Source organism: Populus alba, chromosome 1 (genome assembly GCF_005239225.2).
Source record: "Populus alba chromosome 1, ASM523922v2, whole genome shotgun sequence".
Classification (NCBI taxonomy): Eukaryota; Viridiplantae; Streptophyta; class Magnoliopsida; order Malpighiales; family Salicaceae; genus Populus; species Populus alba.
In genome coordinates, this window is record NC_133284.1 from 8,941,721 (window position 1) to 8,964,095 (window position 22,375).

At 33.2% G+C, this 22,375-nt stretch overlaps 3 protein-coding genes across 4 annotated transcripts; 2 read left to right on the plus strand and 1 right to left on the minus strand.

Annotated features, from left to right (window-relative positions):
* Positions 1-492: 492 nt before the first annotated feature.
* LOC118033765 (uncharacterized) lies at positions 493-3,777 on the plus strand. Its single transcript, XM_035038861.2, has 4 exons — positions 493-813; positions 1,120-1,272; positions 2,015-2,086; positions 2,737-3,777. The coding sequence occupies exons 1-4, from the start codon at positions 679-681 to the stop codon at positions 3,403-3,405; spliced, it is 1,029 nt and encodes a 342-aa protein (XP_034894752.1). The 5' UTR covers positions 493-678; the 3' UTR covers positions 3,406-3,777.
* Positions 3,778-8,901: 5,124 nt separating this feature from the next.
* Positions 8,902-16,404, plus strand: LOC118033763 (uncharacterized). Of its 2 annotated transcripts, XR_012169349.1 has the most exons (18): positions 8,902-9,184; positions 9,373-9,586; positions 10,735-10,856; positions 10,973-11,061; positions 11,165-11,197; positions 11,334-11,427; positions 11,744-11,786; positions 11,899-11,999; positions 12,519-12,583; positions 12,740-13,233; positions 13,310-13,397; positions 13,488-13,631; positions 13,854-14,422; positions 14,699-14,834; positions 14,913-14,981; positions 15,120-15,248; positions 15,652-15,843; positions 16,006-16,404. XR_012169349.1 is itself a non-coding variant. In XM_035038859.2 (17 exons), the coding sequence occupies exons 2-17, from the start codon at positions 9,375-9,377 to the stop codon at positions 15,763-15,765; spliced, it is 2,502 nt and encodes an 833-aa protein (XP_034894750.1). In that variant the 5' UTR covers positions 8,902-9,184; positions 9,373-9,374; the 3' UTR covers positions 15,766-16,404. The 2 variants fall into 2 exon arrangements, 1 of the variants encoding a protein (XP_034894750.1); XM_035038859.2 differs by having other exon boundaries at positions 15,652-16,404.
* Positions 16,405-19,117: 2,713 nt separating this feature from the next.
* Positions 19,118-22,013, minus strand: LOC118033764 (reticulon-like protein B3). Its single transcript, XM_035038860.2, has 5 exons — positions 21,715-22,013; positions 20,392-20,572; positions 20,169-20,310; positions 19,688-19,757; positions 19,118-19,601 (listed from the first exon to the last, which is right to left on the minus strand). The coding sequence occupies exons 1-5, from the start codon at positions 21,914-21,916 to the stop codon at positions 19,432-19,434; spliced, it is 765 nt and encodes a 254-aa protein (XP_034894751.1). The 5' UTR covers positions 21,917-22,013; the 3' UTR covers positions 19,118-19,431.
* Positions 22,014-22,375: the final 362 nt, after the last annotated feature.

Consider the following 22,375-nt stretch of genomic DNA (forward strand, 5'->3'; position numbering starts at 1 on the left):
TTTTTTGGCCTTTTTTAAAAGTATTTTCAATTTGAAAATATCTATTTTTTAGTGTTTTTTTTTATTGTTTTGATGTACTTATATAAAAAAAATTAAAAAAAAATCTGAAAAGAATTCATTTTAATATATTTTCAAAAGAAAAACTATTTTGAAAAGCATTATGCAACATAAACTCAAACACACGATTATGGGGTGTTTGAGATTGTAGTGTATGATACTTCTTAAAAAAAAATCATTAAAAAATATATCAAAATATTATTTTTTATTTTTTATTTTTAACATCAGTACATTAAAATCTATAAAAAAAAAATATTAAAAATATTAATTTAATATTTTTTAAAATAAAAATACTTTTTAAAAATTATCTAAAAGTTTGGTGAGACATCCTACAGTTGCAATAGTAAATTTGTCGCACCTTAACTTATGGGACGCCAATCCCCCGTTACCAAACACCCACCACTCAGAAAATTAAATAACAACCACATTTTAAATTCCCCATCCACAATTACAGACCGCCTCTCCTCAACTACCAAACACGCACCCTTTCCCTCAAAGAAAGCCCACATTGAATGAATTAGGGTTTTCTTTTTCAATTTCCCCTAAACTGTGCATGTGAATTCAAAGCAATTAATCAATAAAAATCCACATGCTAATAATAAGGGTTTTTAATCAGTCCCGATGTTGAGCTTATCTCAACGACCCATTTCTGCTCCTTCAATACCCAACCTTAGGGTTTTTAATCGACCTCGAAATCACTCTCTTTTTGCGAGGAATAATCGGATCTTTGAATCCAATTCGAAGCTACCAAAGCTTGTAAGTTCCATTTTTTTCTCCAATTTTTCATTTTACTTATAGCTGTTTTTGGGATTAGTAGTTAGGTCTTGTTTGGCTGCTGTGAGAATGCAAAGGAAAGAGAGGAACTTGAAAGTTGGAATCTTTTTATTGATTTAGGAGCTGAAGGTACTTAAAAATGCACTAACTTGAGCTAATAAAAGGCTATTTTGTTAGCCAAATTGGGATTTTTAAGAAAAATGAAAAATGAACCTAATTGGGACCTTTTCTTTCAATAAGTGAATAAGTGTCTAGTTTATCGTTTTTCTTTTGTGGATTATGTTGCAGAAATGGAGAATTTCGTTCTTTAGAAATGAGGAAATTTCTCAGGTAAATCCTGGGTCTGATAGTGTTGAACGCTACGTGCCTGAGGAATTGGTGAAGCCTGAATTGGATAACTCTACGAATGTTAAAGGAGATTGGATATCGAGTCTTCGAGAGGTATGTTTTTTCTGATTTTTTTCTGATTTTATGGTACTTTTAATTGTTTTTATAGTTGCCATTTCAATCTTATTTGTGTTGCTGTTTATATGAAATTACTGAGTTTGGTACGGCGGAGCTGAGTGGTGGGGAAAAATCTAGATGGTTAGTTTTATGGTTTCGGCTTGGTGAATTTTAGTTGTGGATTCATGTGATGCATGCCTTTCCTGCTATTTAAATGATGTAGTAGATTTCCACTCAGGTATTATAATATTTAAGTGGTTAAGATAACTGAAGATCCCATGTTCGCATTTCAGCAAGGTAAATGTCTTGGTAATTGATGAGTCTGTGGGTTAATTAGATGAGTCTGTGGGTTAATTAATTTACGAACAGATTCCTCATTTTGATAATCAGGACTTGCATACTGACCTCAGCTCGTATATCATTTGGGTGGATTTGACCATTATGATTGTTGGCTCACATGAAATCATAAGGGATGGGATTGAGATTTGATCAAAAAGTATATTTTGAACAAATTATATTATTCCAAATGCTGCAATCTTTATCATGCAAAATTAATGGAAAAGGGAGGAAAAAAGAAAGAAAGAAGGAAAGAAAGGCTGTCTCTTTCAAAATAATTAAATGGAGCATCATGTGTCTGTCTTATTTCTGAAAGTTGAAACAATGGCTATTAAGATAAACATATATGTTTCCAGTAAAATATTATTTGGAAATCTCATTATTTAGTTTGTAAATGTTTCAGGCTGCTCATGTAGTGTTGAGGGCATTTGGGAGCCGGTGGACTGTGCCATGGACAGCAGAGACCATAGTTCAGGTTAGCCTTTTCCACTTAATTACTCTTTGATGGACATCTGGGAAATAGCAACTAGATAGTCAGCTTTTGCAGCTGTCAATAAATTACGAGTTATTAATTGTTAAGAAAATGAAAATGAAAATGTACACAAGAACCATAAATTTTTGTTAGTTGATTCCCAATGGCTTTTGCTGGCTTTGTCATGGAATGTTTTCTTCAATTTTGTACCATCAGGTGCAACAGTTGAACTTTTGTGCATTGCTTGCTTCCTGATCATGGCTCTCTAGAATCTCCTTTTTTGTGTTTTTGTGGTGATTGTTGTTTATATCTCACATTGTCAACAAATAGCTATATTCTTATTTAGATTGGAATTGAATGAACAAAACTTTTACAAAATGCGTTACAGTAATGCCAATATGTCATGAAATGGTCATCTACCATGCAAAGTTTCCTTGCAAGTTGAAACTGAAACCTTAAGGATGTAATTGGGAATGAAATAATTGTAGTTCGAGTCATCTGGATTTTCTTTCATAAGATACCAAAAGCAGGACCACCTTGTTATGAACTTGTCAAATATATTTTTAATAGTAACCCTTTCACCTAAGTTAAAATGTAGATACTAATTAAGATTGAAAGCGAGGACAGTAACTGAGCAGTATTCGGTAATGCAGGTGATGCTTCTCTGGGTTGTTTCATTCTGGTTCATAGGGTCCTGGGTGATTCCTTTTGCAGCACACATTGCAGGTTTCAACAAGGAATCTCTAACATTTAGAGGTCAAGCTTTGTTCAGCCTTGTGACTGATGTGACTGAAGGCCTTGCTGGAATTGCAATCCTTCATCGTTGCCTGTCTCGATTTCGTCCCCTTTCATCTGATTGGTTTAGGTTCAGGCTGAAAGGGAACTGGGTGTTTGACGTTGCTCTTGGATGCCTCATGTTTCCACTAGTTAACCGGCTTTCACAGTTCAACCTTAGCCTGTTGCCTATTCTGCCTTCTACACCTGTCACCCTCTCAAGTGTTGAGCAGTCAATCGCAGCACGGGATCCAGTGGCGATGGCACTGTATGCAATAGTAGTTTCAGTGTGTGCTCCTGTATGGGAGGAAATAGTCTTCCGGGGTTTCCTTCTCCCATCCTTGACCAGGTACATGCCAGTCTGGTGTGCAATATTGGTGAGTTCAGTTGCCTTTGCGCTGGCACATTTTAATGTACAGAGAATGCTACCGCTTATTTTTCTTGGAGTGGTGATGGGTGTTATATTTGCAAGGTCACGGAATTTATTGCCATCTATGCTTCTTCATAGCCTCTGGAATGGTTTTGTATTCTTGGATTTAATGAAATAGCTCCTTAGCTTTGTACCTCACATATAGATCATTTACCGGTTGGTCACCTGTCACTCCTCGAAGGGAAATTGAGCACTGGGTTTCTGAGAAGACTGCAGCTTTGGCAATGTTGATCAACCAATGTCTTCTTCTATATAGGTCCACCAACAGAATGCAAGTTAGTATTAATTGACAGAGATTCATAGGCCCCTCTATTATGTCTTTTCACTTGTAGAATTAGTCCATTACATCTTTCAGCCAGGCCTGTAATTATACTAGGGACAATAAGGGAGAAAGGATAATCCTTTTTCTTCCCGACAGTATCTTTCTTGTTAGCGTTGTAAAATACTGTGTCGCTAAATGGGATCCTCTCCTTTTCCTCCTTTTGTTTTATTGTTGTTTTTAATTATTTTTTCCTGGCTCTTCTTTGACATGGTAGAAATTCATGGCCATTTTCTGATACTCTATAATCTATATGTCCACGAAAAAAAGAAGAAAGTAATTGCCATTGGAATTTAGAGAACATAACTATCACAAAAAAAGGACTGAAAATGCCAGTAGTGGGATTTGAACCCACTAATTATAAATGTTTTGTTTAATCTCTAAAAGCCAGGTTAGTGCATCTGACCCATTTAGTAAGGGTCAGCGCGTTGTTTTATTTTACTTCAATACTGACTATTATGGTGGTTAAAAAATTAGGAATAAAGGTTTTTTTTTTATCCAAAAACTTATTTTTTAATTTATTTTTGAACCAAAATAACTAGAAAACACCCTAGAGATCTTGATAAATCCTTACATGACCTCAAAAAAATCAAAAAACATTTTCAAAAATCAAAAAGCAAAAATCTTTATGGGCTTGCATATATTTTTTAAGGCACTTTTAAGGTAAAAAGAAAAACCTTAAAGCGAACTCTTCTCATCAAATAAAATCATTTGACATAATAATTGATTGTTTTTGTGATTGAAATCGGTGCCAACAATGTTTTTCTCTCTTCACCACATGAAACTGATGATCTTTCTCTTTTCTCTTTCAAACTAGGGATTGAAAAAAATATTAAAGGACTAAAAAGGTATAATATGTGAAGTTTGAGACCTAAAGTGAAATTCTTTTTAGAACTTTGAAACTATCATTCATTTATGGTGTCTTTTTTACTATGTTTTTTTATTTTTTTATTTTTTTAATCAATAAATTTAATTTAATTGTCCTTTTAATTTGACTAAAACAAATGCAATCATGTAAAAAAAAGTTTGAAGATGAAAATATAAAAATAATAAATTTTGAATAATTAATCTACAGTAAAATATAAAAAATAAAAAGTGCGTGTGTATAGTAAAAAAAACTTACAAACTAACGAGTTTTAGTGTTTTCTATAATATAATGGTTCACTCTTTTGCATGAAAACTATATAGTAATTTGCACTAATAAGGATCTTGTAATGTCAACTAATGAGATATGTATATACTTCAATGCATACGCAAATTACAGAGAATGCTCAGAAACCCCATAACTCAATTTTTCAGATCACAAGGATCATGAAAAGATTCATGGACTTCCCGTTTTTCACATCAATGATGCTCTAACGCATCATGGCCCGGCGTGTTTCCCACTCAATGTTTCAATCGTGACAATATGCAGTACTGTCTGGGAAAGGAGAACAAAAGAATCGGGTTTTATGCCCACCCATAAATGTTGCTTCTTTTATTGGATAATTTCCTTGCATAGATTGAGACTTTTTCTTAGAGATTACTCGAGTAGAGGGTGGATTTGGTTCCTCTATTATCATCTTGGTTCCAAAATCAAGGAGCGGTCTTGATCTCGATGCTCCACAACTATCCAGATAACTCATGAACTTCAAAACTAAAATATAATTATTTGTATGTCCGTTTGTGTCTTAAATATCTGTATTCTATGTAATAAAAATATCAAGATGACGTAAATATTCTCAAAAAACAAAATTGAGATTCTGGTCAAGCTTGAATAATTTAGTAACATGATTAAAAAATAAAATAACAACAACAAAAAAAACAAATAACAACAATTGAATGCAAGAGATGAATGTTTATCAATATTATGAAAATATATTATTACAATATTTTTAAAATGTCTCAATAATCTTATTTGTTAACAAGATGAAAATTAAAAGAGAATGAGATAATTACATAGAAAAACAAATAAAAAAAAATATAAATCTCAATTCCATACAAATAAAATGATGAACAATGAAATTAAAAAAAAAATAGCATGAGCCTGTTCGAGCTAGCACATAGATGAATTCTTAAAAATACATCATCTGAAGAAATTGAACATGATAATTTTTCATCATTGGCTCAAGTAAAAAATCAAATCAAATTTATAACTTATTCATGTGACTAAAATAACTTTATAAAAAATATACTAAATAAAATTATAAAGCTCAATTCTTAAAACCAACTTAATATTAATAGGAAAAATTAAAAAAAATAAAAAAAAATTATTCAATCCTTGTGAACCTGTTAGATTAATACCCTAGACATGATATCAAAATAATTTTATATAAAAAAAAATTAAGAAATAATGTTGCAATTCTAACACGGAATTCACGTAGGTGAGGACCGGAGTCCATAGGCCTCCGTGTGGAGTTATGGACACTGGACAGACCTACAATATGGGGTCCGTACATAAGAAATTTCCATGCCTCTTCCATGACTGATGACTTCATTTTGTAGAAGAGAGTCTAGCTAGTGTTCATTTCACGTGCAGTACAGCTGTAGTGGCTCTGCTCGCAGCCAAACTTTGCCGGCCATTTTGCCAGCAATTAGTAACACTGTCCTGGCCACTTCAACGAGCTAAAAATAAATAAAATATATTTATTAATTATATTTTATTTAATAAAAAGTTCAATTAAAGATTACCCAAAACTTATTTATAAAAAATAATTTAAAAATATTTTTAAAAAATCTCATTTTACCAAATCCCTTATTCATCTTAAACCAATCATAAGTGCCTCTTGACATGGCCAGCCCCTATATGCATTGGTATTATACATGAGTATATACCAAAGTTGCTGCTCCTCTCCTCATTTCCCATAAATAGAAATAGAACGTGGGAAATTCTCTAGCAATGTTATCAACCCATGGCCTAGCTGGTAAATCTAGATAGATATCATCTAACCTAACTTTTTATTATGTATTTAACCTGGTTTCAAATTAAATCTTATATGAGTTAACCCAATTAACAATAATATTTTAAATTAACTTGTGTAAATTCAGATTAATTCGTTAAACTTGTAATCTAAATCATAAACTTGATTAGGTTTAATAAATCTATTTTTTTAAAAAATATTTTTTATTTAATTATACGATAATAAAAATAAGCATGTCCAAGAAAACTAACAAAAACCTAATATACCGAAAAAAAACTAACAAAACCTTTATTTAATGTATTATATTGTTGATTAACATAATTTAAATTTAATTCATAAAAATTCTAAATTACTCTAAAAACTATAATCTTAAACCCTAGAACAATCAAAATAAGAAATTTAGCACAAATTTTATGCAATTGATAGAGCAAAAGTATGTAACATACCTTTAAGCAGTGAATATAGGTGATGGTAGTGATGGTGGTGATGATGATGGTGCTAAATGGCAGCCGAGAATTGAAGAGAGGCACTCATAAAAAATGTTGTCTCATAATAAAAATAAGGATGGTGTTGCAGTTATATTGTGGGTGTTTCTCGATGGGGAGAAAGGGATGGGTGGGTAGCAACAAATCTCGTGGTGATGGTAAGAAAAGAAGAGGAGAGATAAAATAATAAAAAAAATGAAAAGAAAAATTGGTCTAAGATTTTAATTTGATGAGAGTCATATGCGACTTATGAGTTGCATATATGACAAGTGACTTGTGAGTGTTAGATGTTATATATAATTTACTAAATTGTATTATTTCTTAAAATATTTTCTAGATTATGTGATTTTTTTTTCTTTTTTTACTATGCTAATTTTTTTTAAAATGTTATTATTACCACATGTGGCATTGTTGTAAGAACTCTTATCGTCCAAAAAAAAAAAAGGGATGTAGCTTGACTGCTCGTCGATGCATGTATATGAAGTTTTTAGCCTATTAATGTAACTAACAAATATACAGACAATGCAACTTTTATATGAATATACTTAACGGGCCCCATTACTTTGCTGCTTGAATAAAAGAAATTAACGTAAAATAAATATCCAGGCTATATGGACTACTATATGACATATATTGTTATTAAATGTGACCTAATTTATTATTTAACTTGAGTTTAAAATTAAATTATATAAGAATTATTTCAATATGACCCGATCAACTTGAAACGGTGATAAATTGCATCGATTCGAACTTTGCTGCTTAAGCCTTCAAATCCACAATCATAGTCATAGATTCCATTGAGTTTAATAATTATTTTTTTATTTAATTAAATAATAATAAAAATAAATGCTAGTAAAATCAAGTACAAAATAAATATCAAGATATCTATTTAAAAATGTGATAACTTTATAAAAAGCAAACCAAAATAATTTCTGAAATTAAATTTAAAATCAAGTAAATACTAAATGATAATTTTTTTTTTTTTTAAAAAGCCACCTGTTTTCGCACCCCAAGTTTTACAGGGTATAATCGGCAATGTAATCAATTAAAAAAAAAACTGTAATTCTCATTGGATAAGAAAATTACCTGTAACAAATAGAAATAATTGATAAAAAAATGATTACCCTGTAGGAGTAAGTAATTAATAAAATGACTATAGTAACTGATAGGTATATTAAAAACATGACTTTGGTAATGGTTGATATTTTTTGTTTGTTTGCCATAGATAGAATTTTTTTTACTTCATAACCAGGAAACGATGAACGTTAATAGTTAGTCAATTAAAGAACTAACGTTAATAATTAGTGGTTAGCAGGGCAGGAGGGAAGTCTTATTTCCATAACAGACTGAATTGGATAGCACTGTAAAAATAAGTGTTTTTTTTTTTGGTTTTTTAGCTAAATGCTATTTGAAATTAGGTTATAATTATTTTTTAAAAAGTTTTTTATTTATAAATATATTTAAATAATATATATATATTTTTAAAAAATTATTTTTGATATCATCACATCAAAATGATCTAAAAATATATTAATTTAAAATAAAAAAAAATTAATTTTTTAAATATTTTTAAAACACAAAAACAAATAAAATTCATAACTCGTTGTACATGCAAGAACGTGCTAACACTTACACATCACTTAATGAATATATCAGTTATGTTTTAATCCATATGATAAAACCAGTATCTGATTTCTAATTATGGACAGCGATTGATATTTTGTACCCCCAGCAACATGCAGTCATATGCTATTATTTTTAATAACGAGGGATTTCATTAAATTTGATAAAAAAAAAAGTAAAAAGAAATAAAATAACCCTTTAACATAAAAAAAATAAAAAACACTGTCAAACCGAAACAAAAGTCAGCCAAGCAGCGACACGTGCCGAACTTTACATAAACACTCAGCACTCCACCTACAATCATCACCTCTTCAAAAACTCAAACCCCATCCCCGAGGCTCTCCCCTGAAAAAGCGGGAACTCCCTTGCAACCACCTTGCTCTCTAAACAGCCGCCCCCACTCACCACCACAACAGCCGCCGCACCATTCCCGTAGTCTCACAAACTTCTTTAGGCAAGCTTTGCGTGTCGTGAGATCCCCTCCCTTCGTTCCTCAGTTTTAGGTGCAATAAAAACTGAAATATTTTTAGAAGAAAACAGAGTAGCGGTTAAGAAGAGTCGCTTAAATCGGTTGGTGTCTTAAATATCAAAAAAGGAAAAGCTTCACTCGAATAAATCCATTACCGTTTATCCTCTGTGTGATTCTAAATTATCCGCTGCTCTTTTTTAAACTTTCTCTAGAATAATCTTTCTCCTCATTTTGTTGGACAGTGACAACTCTTTTTCTTTTTTTTTTTCTTTTTTATTTTGGTAATTAGTTATGGAGCAGAAGCATATAGTGTTATCGGCGTTGAGTGTAGGAGTAGGGGTGGGGGTGGGAATAGGATTGGCGTCAGGAAAAACAGTGAGTAAATGGAGAGGAGACGCATCCGACGGTATAAATTCGGAGACGATGGAGCAAGAATTGCTTAGGCAGGTTATTGACGGAAGAGATAGCGGCGTCACCTTTGATCAATTCCCTTACTACCTCAGGTCTCTCTTTCTCTCTCTCATTTTTATCTCTTCAAATATCAATATTTTGTGATTGCACTCGCAAATACTGAAATCTGATTAAATATGTATGGCACAACCGAACTGCTGAAGATTTTACTAATCATCATCACGCACTGATGACTCTTATATGGCAGATAGTTCTTTTAAGCGTAGGCCTCCTTGAGAATGAAAGTGCGTGAAATAATTAGTGTAGAATAATAGACATTCGTTTTGATTATCGCACAATGTTTTTAGATAAAATAAAATTGGATTCTGTTTGTGGACGGGCAGAGCAGGTCAGTGTTGGTCGTGATTTTCATGCCCTGCTTATGTTACACTTTTATCATTTAAATGATTAATGCTAATTTCGTAGAAAACGTCGGAGATCAGGAACATTTTTCTGTAAAATTAACATTAATCTTGATTTAATTCTTCGTTCAATGTGATTCTGACAATCACATGCATTTGTTTACATGTTTCTTTTGTACAGTGTTTTTAAATTTTAGCATCCTTTTTTTTTTTTTTAATTTTATAGTATCTTTTCAGTCTCCCAGATTCATATTACATTTCTACAAGTTGCTAATTAATTACTAATTACGGTTTAGTTATTTGATTGATGTTAAGAAATTGCCGTACTGGGAGTTGATTCCAGTTCTTTTTTATCCTACAATTTTTCTTTGGCTTGATTTTCAATCTGCCAGTGCTTTTACGGGTTCAAACTACAGTACAATTTTTGGTGTTATGGTGTAATTATAAAAATGTAAAAATACACCACTCTAAACTTCTTCAGCTAGGAAGAATTTTTTCCTGTGGTTATTCTAATCCATACCAGTTGTGAATTTTTTATGATACCCACGGGGCTAGTTTTAATTTTTTAAAAAAAATCTCTAAACTCTCTAATCCTGTATTGGAACTAGTGATATTAGATGTTGAACGAAGCCCCTTCTCAAGAGCTCAAGCATAGACAAGACTAAATAGAGAATTATACAACATGGAAATGTTTTTTCTAAAAACAAAAAAAAAAAATTCTTATGTTCTTCCTCAATGTGCTTTGTGAGAAATCTCTTTATTGCTGAAACTCGCTTACAATGCTCAGTGCTACCCTGGTATCTGATTTTGCGTCTCTGGCATCTTTTCTGATGGCACAGTGAGCAGACACGGGTATTACTAACAAGCGCTGCCTATTTCCACTTGAAGCATGCTGAAGCTTCCAAGTATACGAGGAACCTTTCACCAGCAAGTCGGGCCATTTTGCTTTCAGGACCTGCAGGTTGGTTATCTGAAGTGTTTTATATTTTGCTTGGTCTAAAATAAACACACTCATATACCCACGTTAACTTATGGGATCACATTTCAATTGCAACTTCTTCTTTTTAATTCTTCAAGAGCCTTATCAACAAATGCTTGCCAAGGCTTTGGCACATTACTTTGAAGCCAAATTGCTGCTATTAGATGCGACCGACTTTTCTCTTAAGGCGAGTTTATGCTGTTGCAGTTTGTTGGTTCTTTTTTCTCCTTCTCTTTCTTTTATTTATTTATTTTGTGTGTACTAATATCTGAAACGTTGGTTTAGTGCAGATACAGAGCAAATACGGTGCAAACAAAGAATCTGTAAGCTTCCCTTTGTTTATCCTAACCATCCTCTAGTTTGGCATATGGATTTAGGTCCTTATTACGTTTTGACTTTCTATTTTTTAAATGTGAGTTTATAACTTCCTGTTTTCTAAATGTGCTATCTTTATTACAGTTGTTCAAAAGATCCAATTCAGAGACAACACTAGAGCGATTGTCTGGTTTCTTTGGATCATTTTCGATTCCTCCACAAAAGGAGGAGCCCAAGCGTACGTGAAATATGACTAGGATAGGAATTACAGAATGTGTCATTGCTATTAATGAACTACAGTCAGGGGAAATCAGGGAATGTGGGGAGTGGTCCATTCTTCGTTCTATCAAACTCTTTTAGGATATCATTTGTGAAATCCATCTGATTATTTCTAGGATGTTGGAGTCTGCTAAGAGCAGTATAAAGATACCTTCATGCATGATTATTCATGTTATTAGAAACTCTTACAATTGTTTTTCATTGCTAACTCAATTTCTATATGGTTTATATGTTTCAACTTCTTCTGAAGCTCTGACCAAGTCGATGTCTTGCAGGCTCACTGCATAGGCAATCTAGTGGTGTGGATATTCCATCAAGGTAGTGAAGGATAGATTTCTTGATTGATCTTGTGGAATATGCAGCAAATTCTATTATGCTGGTTTTGTATTTTTCCCTTATGTGATGCGTGGCCTTGTCCCTGTTAGTTCAGGGGGCTAGACAGTTCTTTTAATCCTCGGAAGCTAAGAAGAAATTCCTCTGCTGCAGCTAATCTAAGCAATGAAATTACACAGAGTACTCCTGCAAATACAGGTTCTTCAGATTATGATATAATCACGTGTTTTCTTATTATATTGATTGTATTGACCTCTAAAGGGTGCAGTATGCATTAAAGTTTTTCATTTAAGAGTTTTATTCTCTTATGTCTGGTTATCTGCTACCATATGGTGTAAATGTCGAATGAGGTTCAGGGCATTGCTGCTACCAAAACTTGGGTTTGTTTATGGGTGCCACGCCACAGATGATTTTTTTTTTTCTGATATACAGTTGACTTTGCATTTCAATTTATGCATAGTGGACTGTGTGTTCATTTCTTTCCTTTTTGTTTTTTATAATCATATTTATTTTAAAAAGTAGTGTAGTCTAGATGCTAATTTACCATTTCTTTCACACGCTTACATGTTATGAACGTGGAGGTGATGTGCTGCCAGGAGCTGTTGGGAATTTTTTATGCAGGATTACATATAATTACAGTTTTACAGCATCTTCATAATTTAATTGAGCAGCAACTAATATTTCTGCTTCTTATAATTCTTCACATTTTTCTTAAAGCTCCTTTGAGGCGTACAAGCAGTTGGTCTTTTGATGAGAAGCTTCTTATACAGTCTCTTTACAAGGTATTGGCATTTTGGATTATCAGTATTTCACAGCAATATTGTGCTTCTATGTATTTTATGAATATTTATTGCAAATATTGGAGATTAGTTTGTTGTACGACACTACTCACTCCAAGTAGAACTTTACGGGCCTTTCAATTTTTGTCACACGTGCAGGTTCTGGTTTATGTGTCTAAAACTAGTCCCATTGTGTTGTACCTGAGGGATGTAGAGAAGATCTTATTCAGATCAAAGAGGACGTACAATTTGTTTCAGAAGATGTTCAATAAACTGTCTGGATCGGTACTGATCCTTGGTTCACGAGTTTTAGATCTGAGTAATGACTTCAGAGAGGTCGATGAGGGGCTTACTGCTCTTTTCCCATACAACATTGAAATCAAGCCTCCTGGAGACGAAACTCATCTTGTCAGCTGGAAAAATAAGCTAGAGGAGGATATGAAGATGATCCAAGTTCGCGATAATAGAAATCACATCATGGAAGTACTTTCAGCGAATGATCTGGATTGTGATGATCTGGATTCAGTCTGTGTGGCAGACACAATGGCTCTCAGTAATTACATAGAAGAGATTGTGGTGTCTGCAATTTCTTACCATTTAATGAACAAGTATCCTGAATACAGAAATGGAAAACTTGTTGTGTCATCCCAAAGGTAAGCTATATAATTATATTGGTGCTCTTGCATTTGAAGTGTTATTCATATATTCACTGTATTAGCTGTGAAACAGTTTATCGCATGGATTGAGTATATTCCAGGAGAGCAAGTCCATGGGCAAAGATTCATTGAAAGTGGAAGCTCAGGCAGAAACATCCAAGGTTTTATACACTCGTCTGTGATTCAACATGAATTTTTTTTTCAAAAAAAAGAGTACCGATGCTTGCTCTGCTTCTTGTGAATAATTATAGGAAGCAGGAGGGAATGAGACTGTTGCTGTGAAACCAGAAACAAAAGCTGAAGGTGTAAATCCAGAAAATAAAAGTGAAGTAGAGAAAAAGGCTTCAGGGGTTAAGGCAGTTGGTGAAAATTCCTTACCAGCGTCAAAAGCTCCGGTATGCTTCCATTTGTGACCGAGTAGTATCACCTATCTGATGTATGTGCATCTGCAATCATATGAACATTGATTTCCATAATTTTGGATAATGTACAAACCCTAAAAATTTTATATGGTGTAACCCCCTTGGTTTCAGGATGGACTTCTTCACTCTGTTTTATATCTGCAGCTCTGCCATTCTCCCTTTTTTCTTACTACTTAATTATCAATCTGATTTCAGGAAGTTCCTCCTGACAATGAATTTGAAAAACGCATAAGGCCAGAGGTGATACCTCCGAATGAGATTGATGTAACTTTTTCAGACATTGGGGCCTTGGAAGAGACCAAAGAATCGCTTCAGGAACTAGTGATGCTTCCTCTTCGCAGACCAGACCTCTTTAAAGGAGGACTGCTAAAGCCTTGCAGGGGAATTTTGCTGTTTGGCCCTCCTGGAACTGGGAAGACAATGCTTGCAAAAGCTATTGCTAAAGAAGCTGGAGCCAGCTTCATCAATGTATCTATGTCAACCATTACTTCCAAATGGTTTGGTGAAGATGAGAAGAATGTCCGCGCTTTGTTCACACTGGCAGCAAAGGTTTCCCCAACTATTATATTTGTAGATGAGGTTGATAGCATGCTTGGGCAGAGAAGTAGAGCTGGGGAGCATGAAGCGATGAGGAAGATAAAGAATGAGTTCATGACTCATTGGGATGGGCTTTTGACAAATCAGGGTGAGCGCATACTTGTTCTCGCTGCTACCAACCGGCCATTTGACCTTGATGAAGCAATTATTAGGCGTTTTGAGCGGAGGTGGTTATCCTTATTTAGTTTATATCCCTGTCATTCCTTGTGCCTCTAGTGATTCAATCTGCATTTGTTTGTTTTTGCACTTATGCCTTGTTTTAGAGAAGGAGAGTTGATAGTCTTCAACTGGAGTACTACTTTTCTTGTTCTCATATCATAGTATTCTGAATTATAAGATTTATAAAACAGACTAAATACAATTTTAAGATTATCTGATGCAAAACTCACAACACAGCTTAATAATTGTCCGTGCTGACTGTAAATTGTTAACATAATATGCAGAATTATGTTAGGGCTTCCTTCTGCGGAGCACAGGGAAAGGATTTTGAAAACTCTCTTGGGAAAAGAAAAGATAGAAGGACTAGATTTTAAGGAGCTTGCTACTATGACAGAAGGATATTCAGGAAGCGATCTTAAGGTGTGTATTGCTTACAGTCTTTTTGGTATCGGATGCATCATTGGGTCTTTATTGACTGTGTTATGGCTATTTGAACAGAACTTGTGCACTACAGCTGCCTATCGGCCTGTCAGGGAGTTGATACAACAAGAAAGATTAAAGGATTTGGCAAGTGTTTCTTCTTCCGTTTATTTAATTTTTCTAATGCATCTTGGAACGAAACTTTTCTGACCAGCCATACTTTTAAAAGAATGCTGAAGACTAACTTCAAATTTCTTTTCTTTCCGAACCTTGGTTTATTTGCAGGTGAAAAAACAAAGAGCTGAAGCAGCACAAAAATTAGGAGAAGCTACTGATACAAAAGAAGTAAAAAAAGAGAGAGTCATCACCCTTAGACCACTAAATATGGAAGACTTCAAGCTTGCAAAGAATCAGGTAAAATCGCTTTCTTTCTGTATCTTGAGCACACAGAAAGAAACAGCACAAGAATGATCCTAGGTTGAAAGATAAGGGAAAAGGAAGAGAGAGAGAGAGAGAAGCTATAATCTTGTAGCAACAGCTTAAATGATATAGGTTGCATTATGGATCAAGTGGAAAGAGACAACAGTTTTTTTCTTCTCTGTTTTTGCTATAGTTGTTTGGTGCTTCCAACCACCTTCTTGGGTCATATTTCATCTGAAGTTTTTGGTTGTGATAAAACTGAGTTAATCAAAGGTTGGTTTAGAGTGATGCTTAAGGGATAGTTTGACAATGTTTCACTCCATTGCTTACTGCCTGTTCCTTTTTTAAAGTACCTTATTTAAGTAGAGTCATTCGTAAATCTCTCTTGGTGATGCAGGTTGCTGCTAGCTTTGCTGCAGAAGGAGCTTCAATGAACGAGTTGCAGCAGTGGAATGAATTGTATGGGGAAGGAGGTTCAAGGAAAAAACAGCAGTTGACCTACTTCTTATGAGATGAAACTAGACCCCACAACCAACGAAAGCTCGTCTCTTCACTGATGGATTGCTAAAGCTTCTTCTTTGCCCTCAAGGTTCTCTTCTCATCCCTCAACTAAATTGAACAGATGAACAGAGATAGGTTGAGCAAATTTGAAAAAGAAAATGATGGGAAAAACTTTCAACTTTCTGGTAAACCTGACCTTCATGTAATGTCGTACTACCTACCTATATTTGGTGTGTTTATAATGCTTCAGATTAACAGACCCTAGGAATAAGAGCGCAACTTGACACTTGACTGTGTTGTTTTCGGCCATGCTGCATGATGAAAATGAAACAGTAGTCATGTTGATGGAATTTTCATCTCATGTTGTTTCTGGGTAGTGCTTTTAAGTTCATCTTAGCTCGTTGAAAATGGGCATAAATCAGCTTCTGCTCGTCAATTGTATCTGGCTACTTACTCCACGTTGTATCCTGGGAATCCTCACCGTCCTGAATCAGTGACGAGGTAGCCCATTTCTCATCTGTTGTAATGAAGTTAAATTTTACTTTTAGCAGGCTGTGCTTGCTGCTGCTGCTGTTTTTATTTTATTTTTTTAGCAAAGAGCCGGAGGTGCTCCTGAACTCTTTTGGAAGGATTCTTTTCATCACCTGCATCCATCTCTCCTTCTAAGCTCCTTGAAAGGTTCTTTTTATCTATTTTTTAAAGTATAGTATTAATTGATTTTTAAAATATTTTTTTGATTCGTTGATTTAAAAAATAATTATTTTTAACATTAACGTATTAATATATTTTTAAAACATCAGAAATAATTAATTTAAAATAAAAATAGAAAAATATAATTTTTAAACACAAAAATAAACGGGTATAAATCTGTGCCGGCGGTCCTCGGTATCCAAATCAATACAAATTTACTTCTCTCAGCCTTTTCTTAGATTAGATGAAGTAAATCCACTTCATCACTCAATCCAAGCCAATAATAACTGTTATAGAAAAAAATTAGAATTATATCAAGAATTGTATAATTTAATTTATTTATTTAATTTGAAAAATTACAATACTACACATATTTGGAATTTTCTATTTCTAAGATTTCTTATCTTCCTCATTTTAAGAATCAAACAACACAGTGATAAACGTGTGCCTAGTAGGATACTTATTTGCTCTAGATGCACCATCCGTGAACCAACAAAAGAACATAGAAGCTTTAGAGGCCATGAAGGACTCGCTAATAAATCCAACAAAGCCATGAAATTACAGGCAAGAGATTTGGTTTGGTGCTGACGGCGGCCTTGCTTCTTTAGCCATTGTTGCTCATTCCGCCGGATGAAGATTCTTAATGCAGCAGTCACCTCCAAATAGCATAGGCACTGCCAAGTAGCTCATCTAACTTATTTGGTAGTGTAGTTGTGGTTATTTTTTAAATAGTTTTTTGTATTAAAATGCATGTTAATAATAATTTTTTATTTTTCAAAAATTATTTTTGACATCAACGAATCAAAATAATTTGAAAATACTAAAAACATATTAATTTGAAGTTAATAAAAAAATAAAAAAAATTCAATTTTTTTCAAATGTGCTTTTGAAACGCAGATACAAACAAGCAGGGACGTCCTGAAATTTTTCTTAACATAAAAATATATCTACAAAATAATAACTCAAATCAATCTAGATTATTTTACTAATACACAAACTATGATATAAGATTAAGATAACATATATAAATGAAATTAAATAAAAAATAAAAATTGTAAAGCACAATACTCTAATATCAAATGATGAAAAAAAATTAATTTAAAAAAAAAGTCAAAAATATCTGATTTAACCCGGGTTAATTTAACTAATCCACTACCCGCGATATAAAATTGCCATTAAAAAAATTATATATTAAAAAAAAAAAACATGACAAAAAAGACCAAAATTAAATAAAAAAATACTAAAAAAACCCTAGTTAACTAGACTAGCCCGTACTCGGGATAACCCCACAAGTTAAAAAAAAAAAAAATGGTGAAAAATTCTCAAAGCTGAAAGGCATGTAACTTAATATCAAATGATGAAATTGAATAAAAATTAAATGTTATAAAAAAACATCAAGGAAAAAAACAAAGTTAACTCAAGTTAATTCAACTAACTTGTTAATCAAGATTTGAGATCAAGATAACAAAAAAAAAACAAATAAAGAAGCTCAAGCTTCATAATGATGAATTAAAAAAATTTAATTTTTAATAAATAATCTAAAAAAAAAACTTAAACCGACTCTAGATTATAAGATTGTGATCACCCTATTAAAAGACAAACACACAAAAAATTACAAAGTAAAATTTCTAATTATAAAACAAAATAAATAACAATAAAAATCATAAAACAAAATGCATAACAATAAAAATAATGAAGGGCAGATGTGATATAAAAACTAAATAACATAAAATAAATAGAGATTAAATTAAAATATAAAATAATTTAAGAAAATTAAAAAAAATAACAATAAAAAATATAAACACTAAAATTAAAAAAAAAAATAAGATAAAATATTGAGGAACAAAATTTAAAATAAATAAATAAATCAAGAAAAATAACAATAAAAAAAAAGATCAAAGTTGAATAAAAAAAAATAAAATAATGGGGGTTAAAATTTAAAAAAATATAAAAGTATAAAAAAAAAAATTAAAATGATAAGAATCAAATTTAATAAAAAAAATGAAATAAAACATATAAGAATAAAATTTAAAAAAACTTTAAAAAGCATTAAAAACAAAGTAAATTGCAATAAAAATAAATAAAAGCTAAAATCAATAAAAATATATATACTTGAGGACGCAAGGCGGTGCAAATTTTCTGGCTAAAAAAGAGAAAAAAATATAGTCCAACCACACCATGTACACACAGGACCATCATCACATATGATGAATTCTAGTAATCAAACATCCTCACACGTGCTGCTTGAAGAGCCGAGCTACATGAAGAGCTCGGGGCGTCACGTGCATTGGGCGCGTTAACAACTTTTTTAATAATATTTATTTTTTGAACATTACCAAACAGCCCCCTAACCTTATAATTACAACAACAAAAAATATGAAAAAAAAAAAAAAAAAACACCTTGAAACGGCAACATGGTCACTTCACGGTTCAAGAAAATATAGAAAAATAAACAAGCCAAAGTTTTTTTTTTTTTTTTGAGAATGTGCATGTAATTTCAGTATATAAAAAAATATTGAAAAGACATAAACAACCCTAAACTATATATAAAAAAAATCTGCTTTTAAAGGCAATAAAATAATTTCATTGGTTCTTCCACATACATCAAGGATAGGCGCAGGGAGAAACGATCCATGAACCTCTATGCGGAAATACAATTCATGCAAGGCATATAAAACCAAGACCAATTTCCGATAAAAAGAAGATTAAAAAAACCCAATAGACAAAGCATCTAATTAGATATGTAAAATAACAGCAGCCACGAGACCACTCACAGAAGATAAGACACATGGAAATGCTGCCCATACATGCAGCGAAAACAACTATACGAGTCCCGTATTAATCCATATTTGAACCCAGTTACCTAATTAGAGGGGGTAAAAAAAAAAGAGAGGAGGATTCTAAGCAATACTGGGTAAAGTTTTACTTCACAAAAAAACACAGCTAGCAAATTTGTGTCAGAACTTATCAGCCACGGGAAAACCCTCTAATCCTTTTTCTTATCCTTCAATGGCCCCCTAGGAATCTTACTTAGAACCTTGGCATCGAAAACTGCATATTGCTTCTTGATCTCAATCATTGCCTTCTCCGCAAATGCATCTACCTGATCCTCATACTTCTCATAGAAGACAGGTACAGTGTGGAGCAATACAAAAGCTGTTTGGAAAACAATGAAAATCCACATCATGAGCTCAAAGTAAACACTCATAAAAACATCTAAAAAGTAATAGCTAGTTCATTACCAATGTAGAACAAGGTCACAAAGTTGCACCAGCTCCCAACAATGGACAAGACCCATAAGCCAGCAATAACCTGATTAAACATTAAACATAATGATGGTTAACAAATTGCACCTACAACTTTAGGCCATGTAACATCAGAGGAGAAAGAATAAGATACACAGTTAGTGATGCAGAGCCACATATCTTCAGCAGTCATGCCACAACATAATAGCTCACACAGGATCGCTATGTTTTCCATATATACATAACAAGTGTCATAGTTTGCACCCAGAGTCAATATGCCATGAGATCACTAAGGGTCTCTTAACTCCTGGGAAAAACATCTAATAAGGCACATGCAATTCAAAAATGATTGTACCTACAGTTCAGCAACACCCTTGCTTTGAAACAACAATACAGATACAAGTTATGATAATGCATTGTTGAAGCATGATACTACATGTTATGATAATGCATTGTTGGAGCAATCAAATCAACTTACAGTGAGGAACTTCTTCAGATCCCTTCCTGATGCAATATCCCGCAGGACAGAAAAACCCTGATTGATCTCAATCCTAAGTGCGGCTGCAATCTGTAGAACTGGTTCCTCTGGAATACAAACTTCTGGGATGCGTGGTGGGGACCTAAAGAGGGGGGAAACGGGCATTAGAAACATAAAAATTTACATAGTTGAAAAATCTAATATGCCAGGACTGAAAACTTACTTGTTGATGAAGGTGGAGGCATTAGACCACAAGAACAGTAATGCAAGAGCAAGGATCAAGCAGTGGCAAACCAAAGTGACAAGATTGTATTCAAGCAATTCAAACAGAACCCATATAGCAGTTGCACCACCAAGCACTCCTGCTGATATCTTCTTGTTCCTCCATAGGAAAACATCGGCAGCTATTTCACAATTACCAATTGCACATATCAGACACACAGAATGACACTCCAAGTTTCCCCTCAGGGGAAATGGGTAATTCATTCAAGAAAAGTAATCTATTATGTCATTATGGCAGGACACTAGATCCCAATTCAAATACAAAGCTTGATTCATTACCTATTAAATGAATTTAAAGAGCTAGAAGCTAATTAATTAAGTCATTATGAAGTGTTTGTACATTTGAGAAGTTCTTCTAGCCATAACTTCTTTAAGCCCACAAGGGAAATCTAAGTTACCCCTTCTAATATAATTATTTGAAGTGTTTAACATTTGAGAAGTTCTTCTAACCATAACTTCTTTAAGTCCGCAAAGGAAATCTAAATTAACCCTTCTACTATAATTATTCAGCTTATTTTTACTTTGAAAAGAACGACAAGGCAGGTGGGATTTCACATCAAGCTATAAAATAAAGCTTTTTTAGAACCTAAGACTTTATCAGAACCAATCACATCAACAATGTTAACCACCACTGGAATAGATTCCCTATCTATTATCCTCTTAACAATCACTGCTAAATTATCAAAATCACACAAAGCCAGAGCTATTAAGACACACAGATCAAGATCTAGATCTTTAAAACAATGCCTACCATAAAGGAAAATCACAATTTGATACCATTCAGGAAAAAAAATAAGAGCCAATTTTAGCTCATGTTTAATTTCTAATAAATCAAACACTATAAAAGAATCAAATACAAAATTTATTACCCTCGTAATAAAACACACCACACAACAAACTTGCACTTAAACACACTAAACAGCAAAAACAAAATCATAAAAAATGGAAAAACAAATCACACTAAAAACACCACAAAGAGCACATATTTTAGGTACCTGTTCAGTTACTAACAAATCAACCATACAATCACACTCACAAAACACCAAAATATAATTTTTTATTTTTTTTTATCAAAAACAAAATTGCAATCACAACGAAATCACACTGAACAGCAAAAAAATCATCAAAAAGAAGAAAAATAATGAGTGAAAAGGAAGAAAAAAAAAAAGCACAGTTATTTTCCTAAACTAGTAACCAAGCGGGTTGTACACAAGCATCACAATAAGAACAAAAATTATTAATATTATGAAACAAGGAAACATACGTTTGCCGCCACCGAGAACCTTGTGCACAGGCTTTTCACGGCCAAAAAGGCGATAAATCTTAGATTTGAGGGAATCGGTATTAGATTTCGATTTCTCGTGATCGGAATCAGAAACCGATGACGAATCATGGCCGTGGATCTTCTCCGATATCTTCTCTGTCACCGATTCAACCACTGAATCGTCCTTATCATGCTCTGCCATCTGTCAAACCCTAACAAAAACCCTAATACGCTACCGTTTCGGAGCAGAAAACGAAGCTTCTTGGCGTTTGGAGTATCTTTCGTAACGTAAGCAGGCGAGCAAGTGTTATTTATGTAGTGGTTTTTCTTAGATTTAATATAAACCGTTGGATTGTCATGATTGATCGTGCCCGTTGATAGGTTTTGGAGAAGACGGATGGACAGGTGGAAAGAGATAAATGAAAGGGTACGTTTTTTATAGAGCCGATGACTAACGACCCTTAGATTTGACGGTAAGGAAACGTTAAGTTGGTCGCTAAGATTTGTACAAGTGTGGACAAGAGGGTGGTCGGTACTTGTAAGTTTTTAAAATGAGAGTGCGGCAAGGAAAGTCATAGGTGTTGATAGAATACACTGGTGATGTTGATACGTAGTCGAACCGCCAGATATCCATGGTGTCACTAGACTATGTATTAGCATG

Bases quoted from the DNA above. Each gene is read 5' to 3' on its own strand.
- LOC118033763 (XM_035038859.2), top strand. From the start codon at position 9,375: ATGGAGCAGAAGCATATAGTGTTATCGGCGTTGAGTGTAGGAGTAGGG. The intron at 12,000-12,518 runs GTTCTTCAGATT...TTTTTCTTAAAG, and splicing joins GAGTACTCCTGCAAATACAG to CTCCTTTGAGGCGTACAAGC. The intron at 13,398-13,487 runs GTTTTATACACT...GAATAATTATAG, and splicing joins CTCAGGCAGAAACATCCAAG to GAAGCAGGAGGGAATGAGAC.
- LOC118033765 (XM_035038861.2), top strand. From the start codon at position 679: ATGTTGAGCTTATCTCAACGACCCATTTCTGCTCCTTCAATACCCAAC. The intron at 1,273-2,014 runs GTATGTTTTTTC...TAAATGTTTCAG, and splicing joins GGATATCGAGTCTTCGAGAG to GCTGCTCATGTAGTGTTGAG. The intron at 2,087-2,736 runs GTTAGCCTTTTC...TCGGTAATGCAG, and splicing joins CAGCAGAGACCATAGTTCAG to GTGATGCTTCTCTGGGTTGT.
- LOC118033764 (XM_035038860.2), bottom strand. From the start codon at position 21,916: ATGGCAGAGCATGATAAGGACGATTCAGTGGTTGAATCGGTGACAGAG. The intron at 20,311-20,391 runs GTAAGTTTTCAG...CCCCCTCTTTAG, and splicing joins GCCTCCACCTTCATCAACAA to GTCCCCACCACGCATCCCAG. The intron at 19,602-19,687 runs GTAATGAACTAG...TTTTCCAAACAG, and splicing joins TGTGACCTTGTTCTACATTG to CTTTTGTATTGCTCCACACT.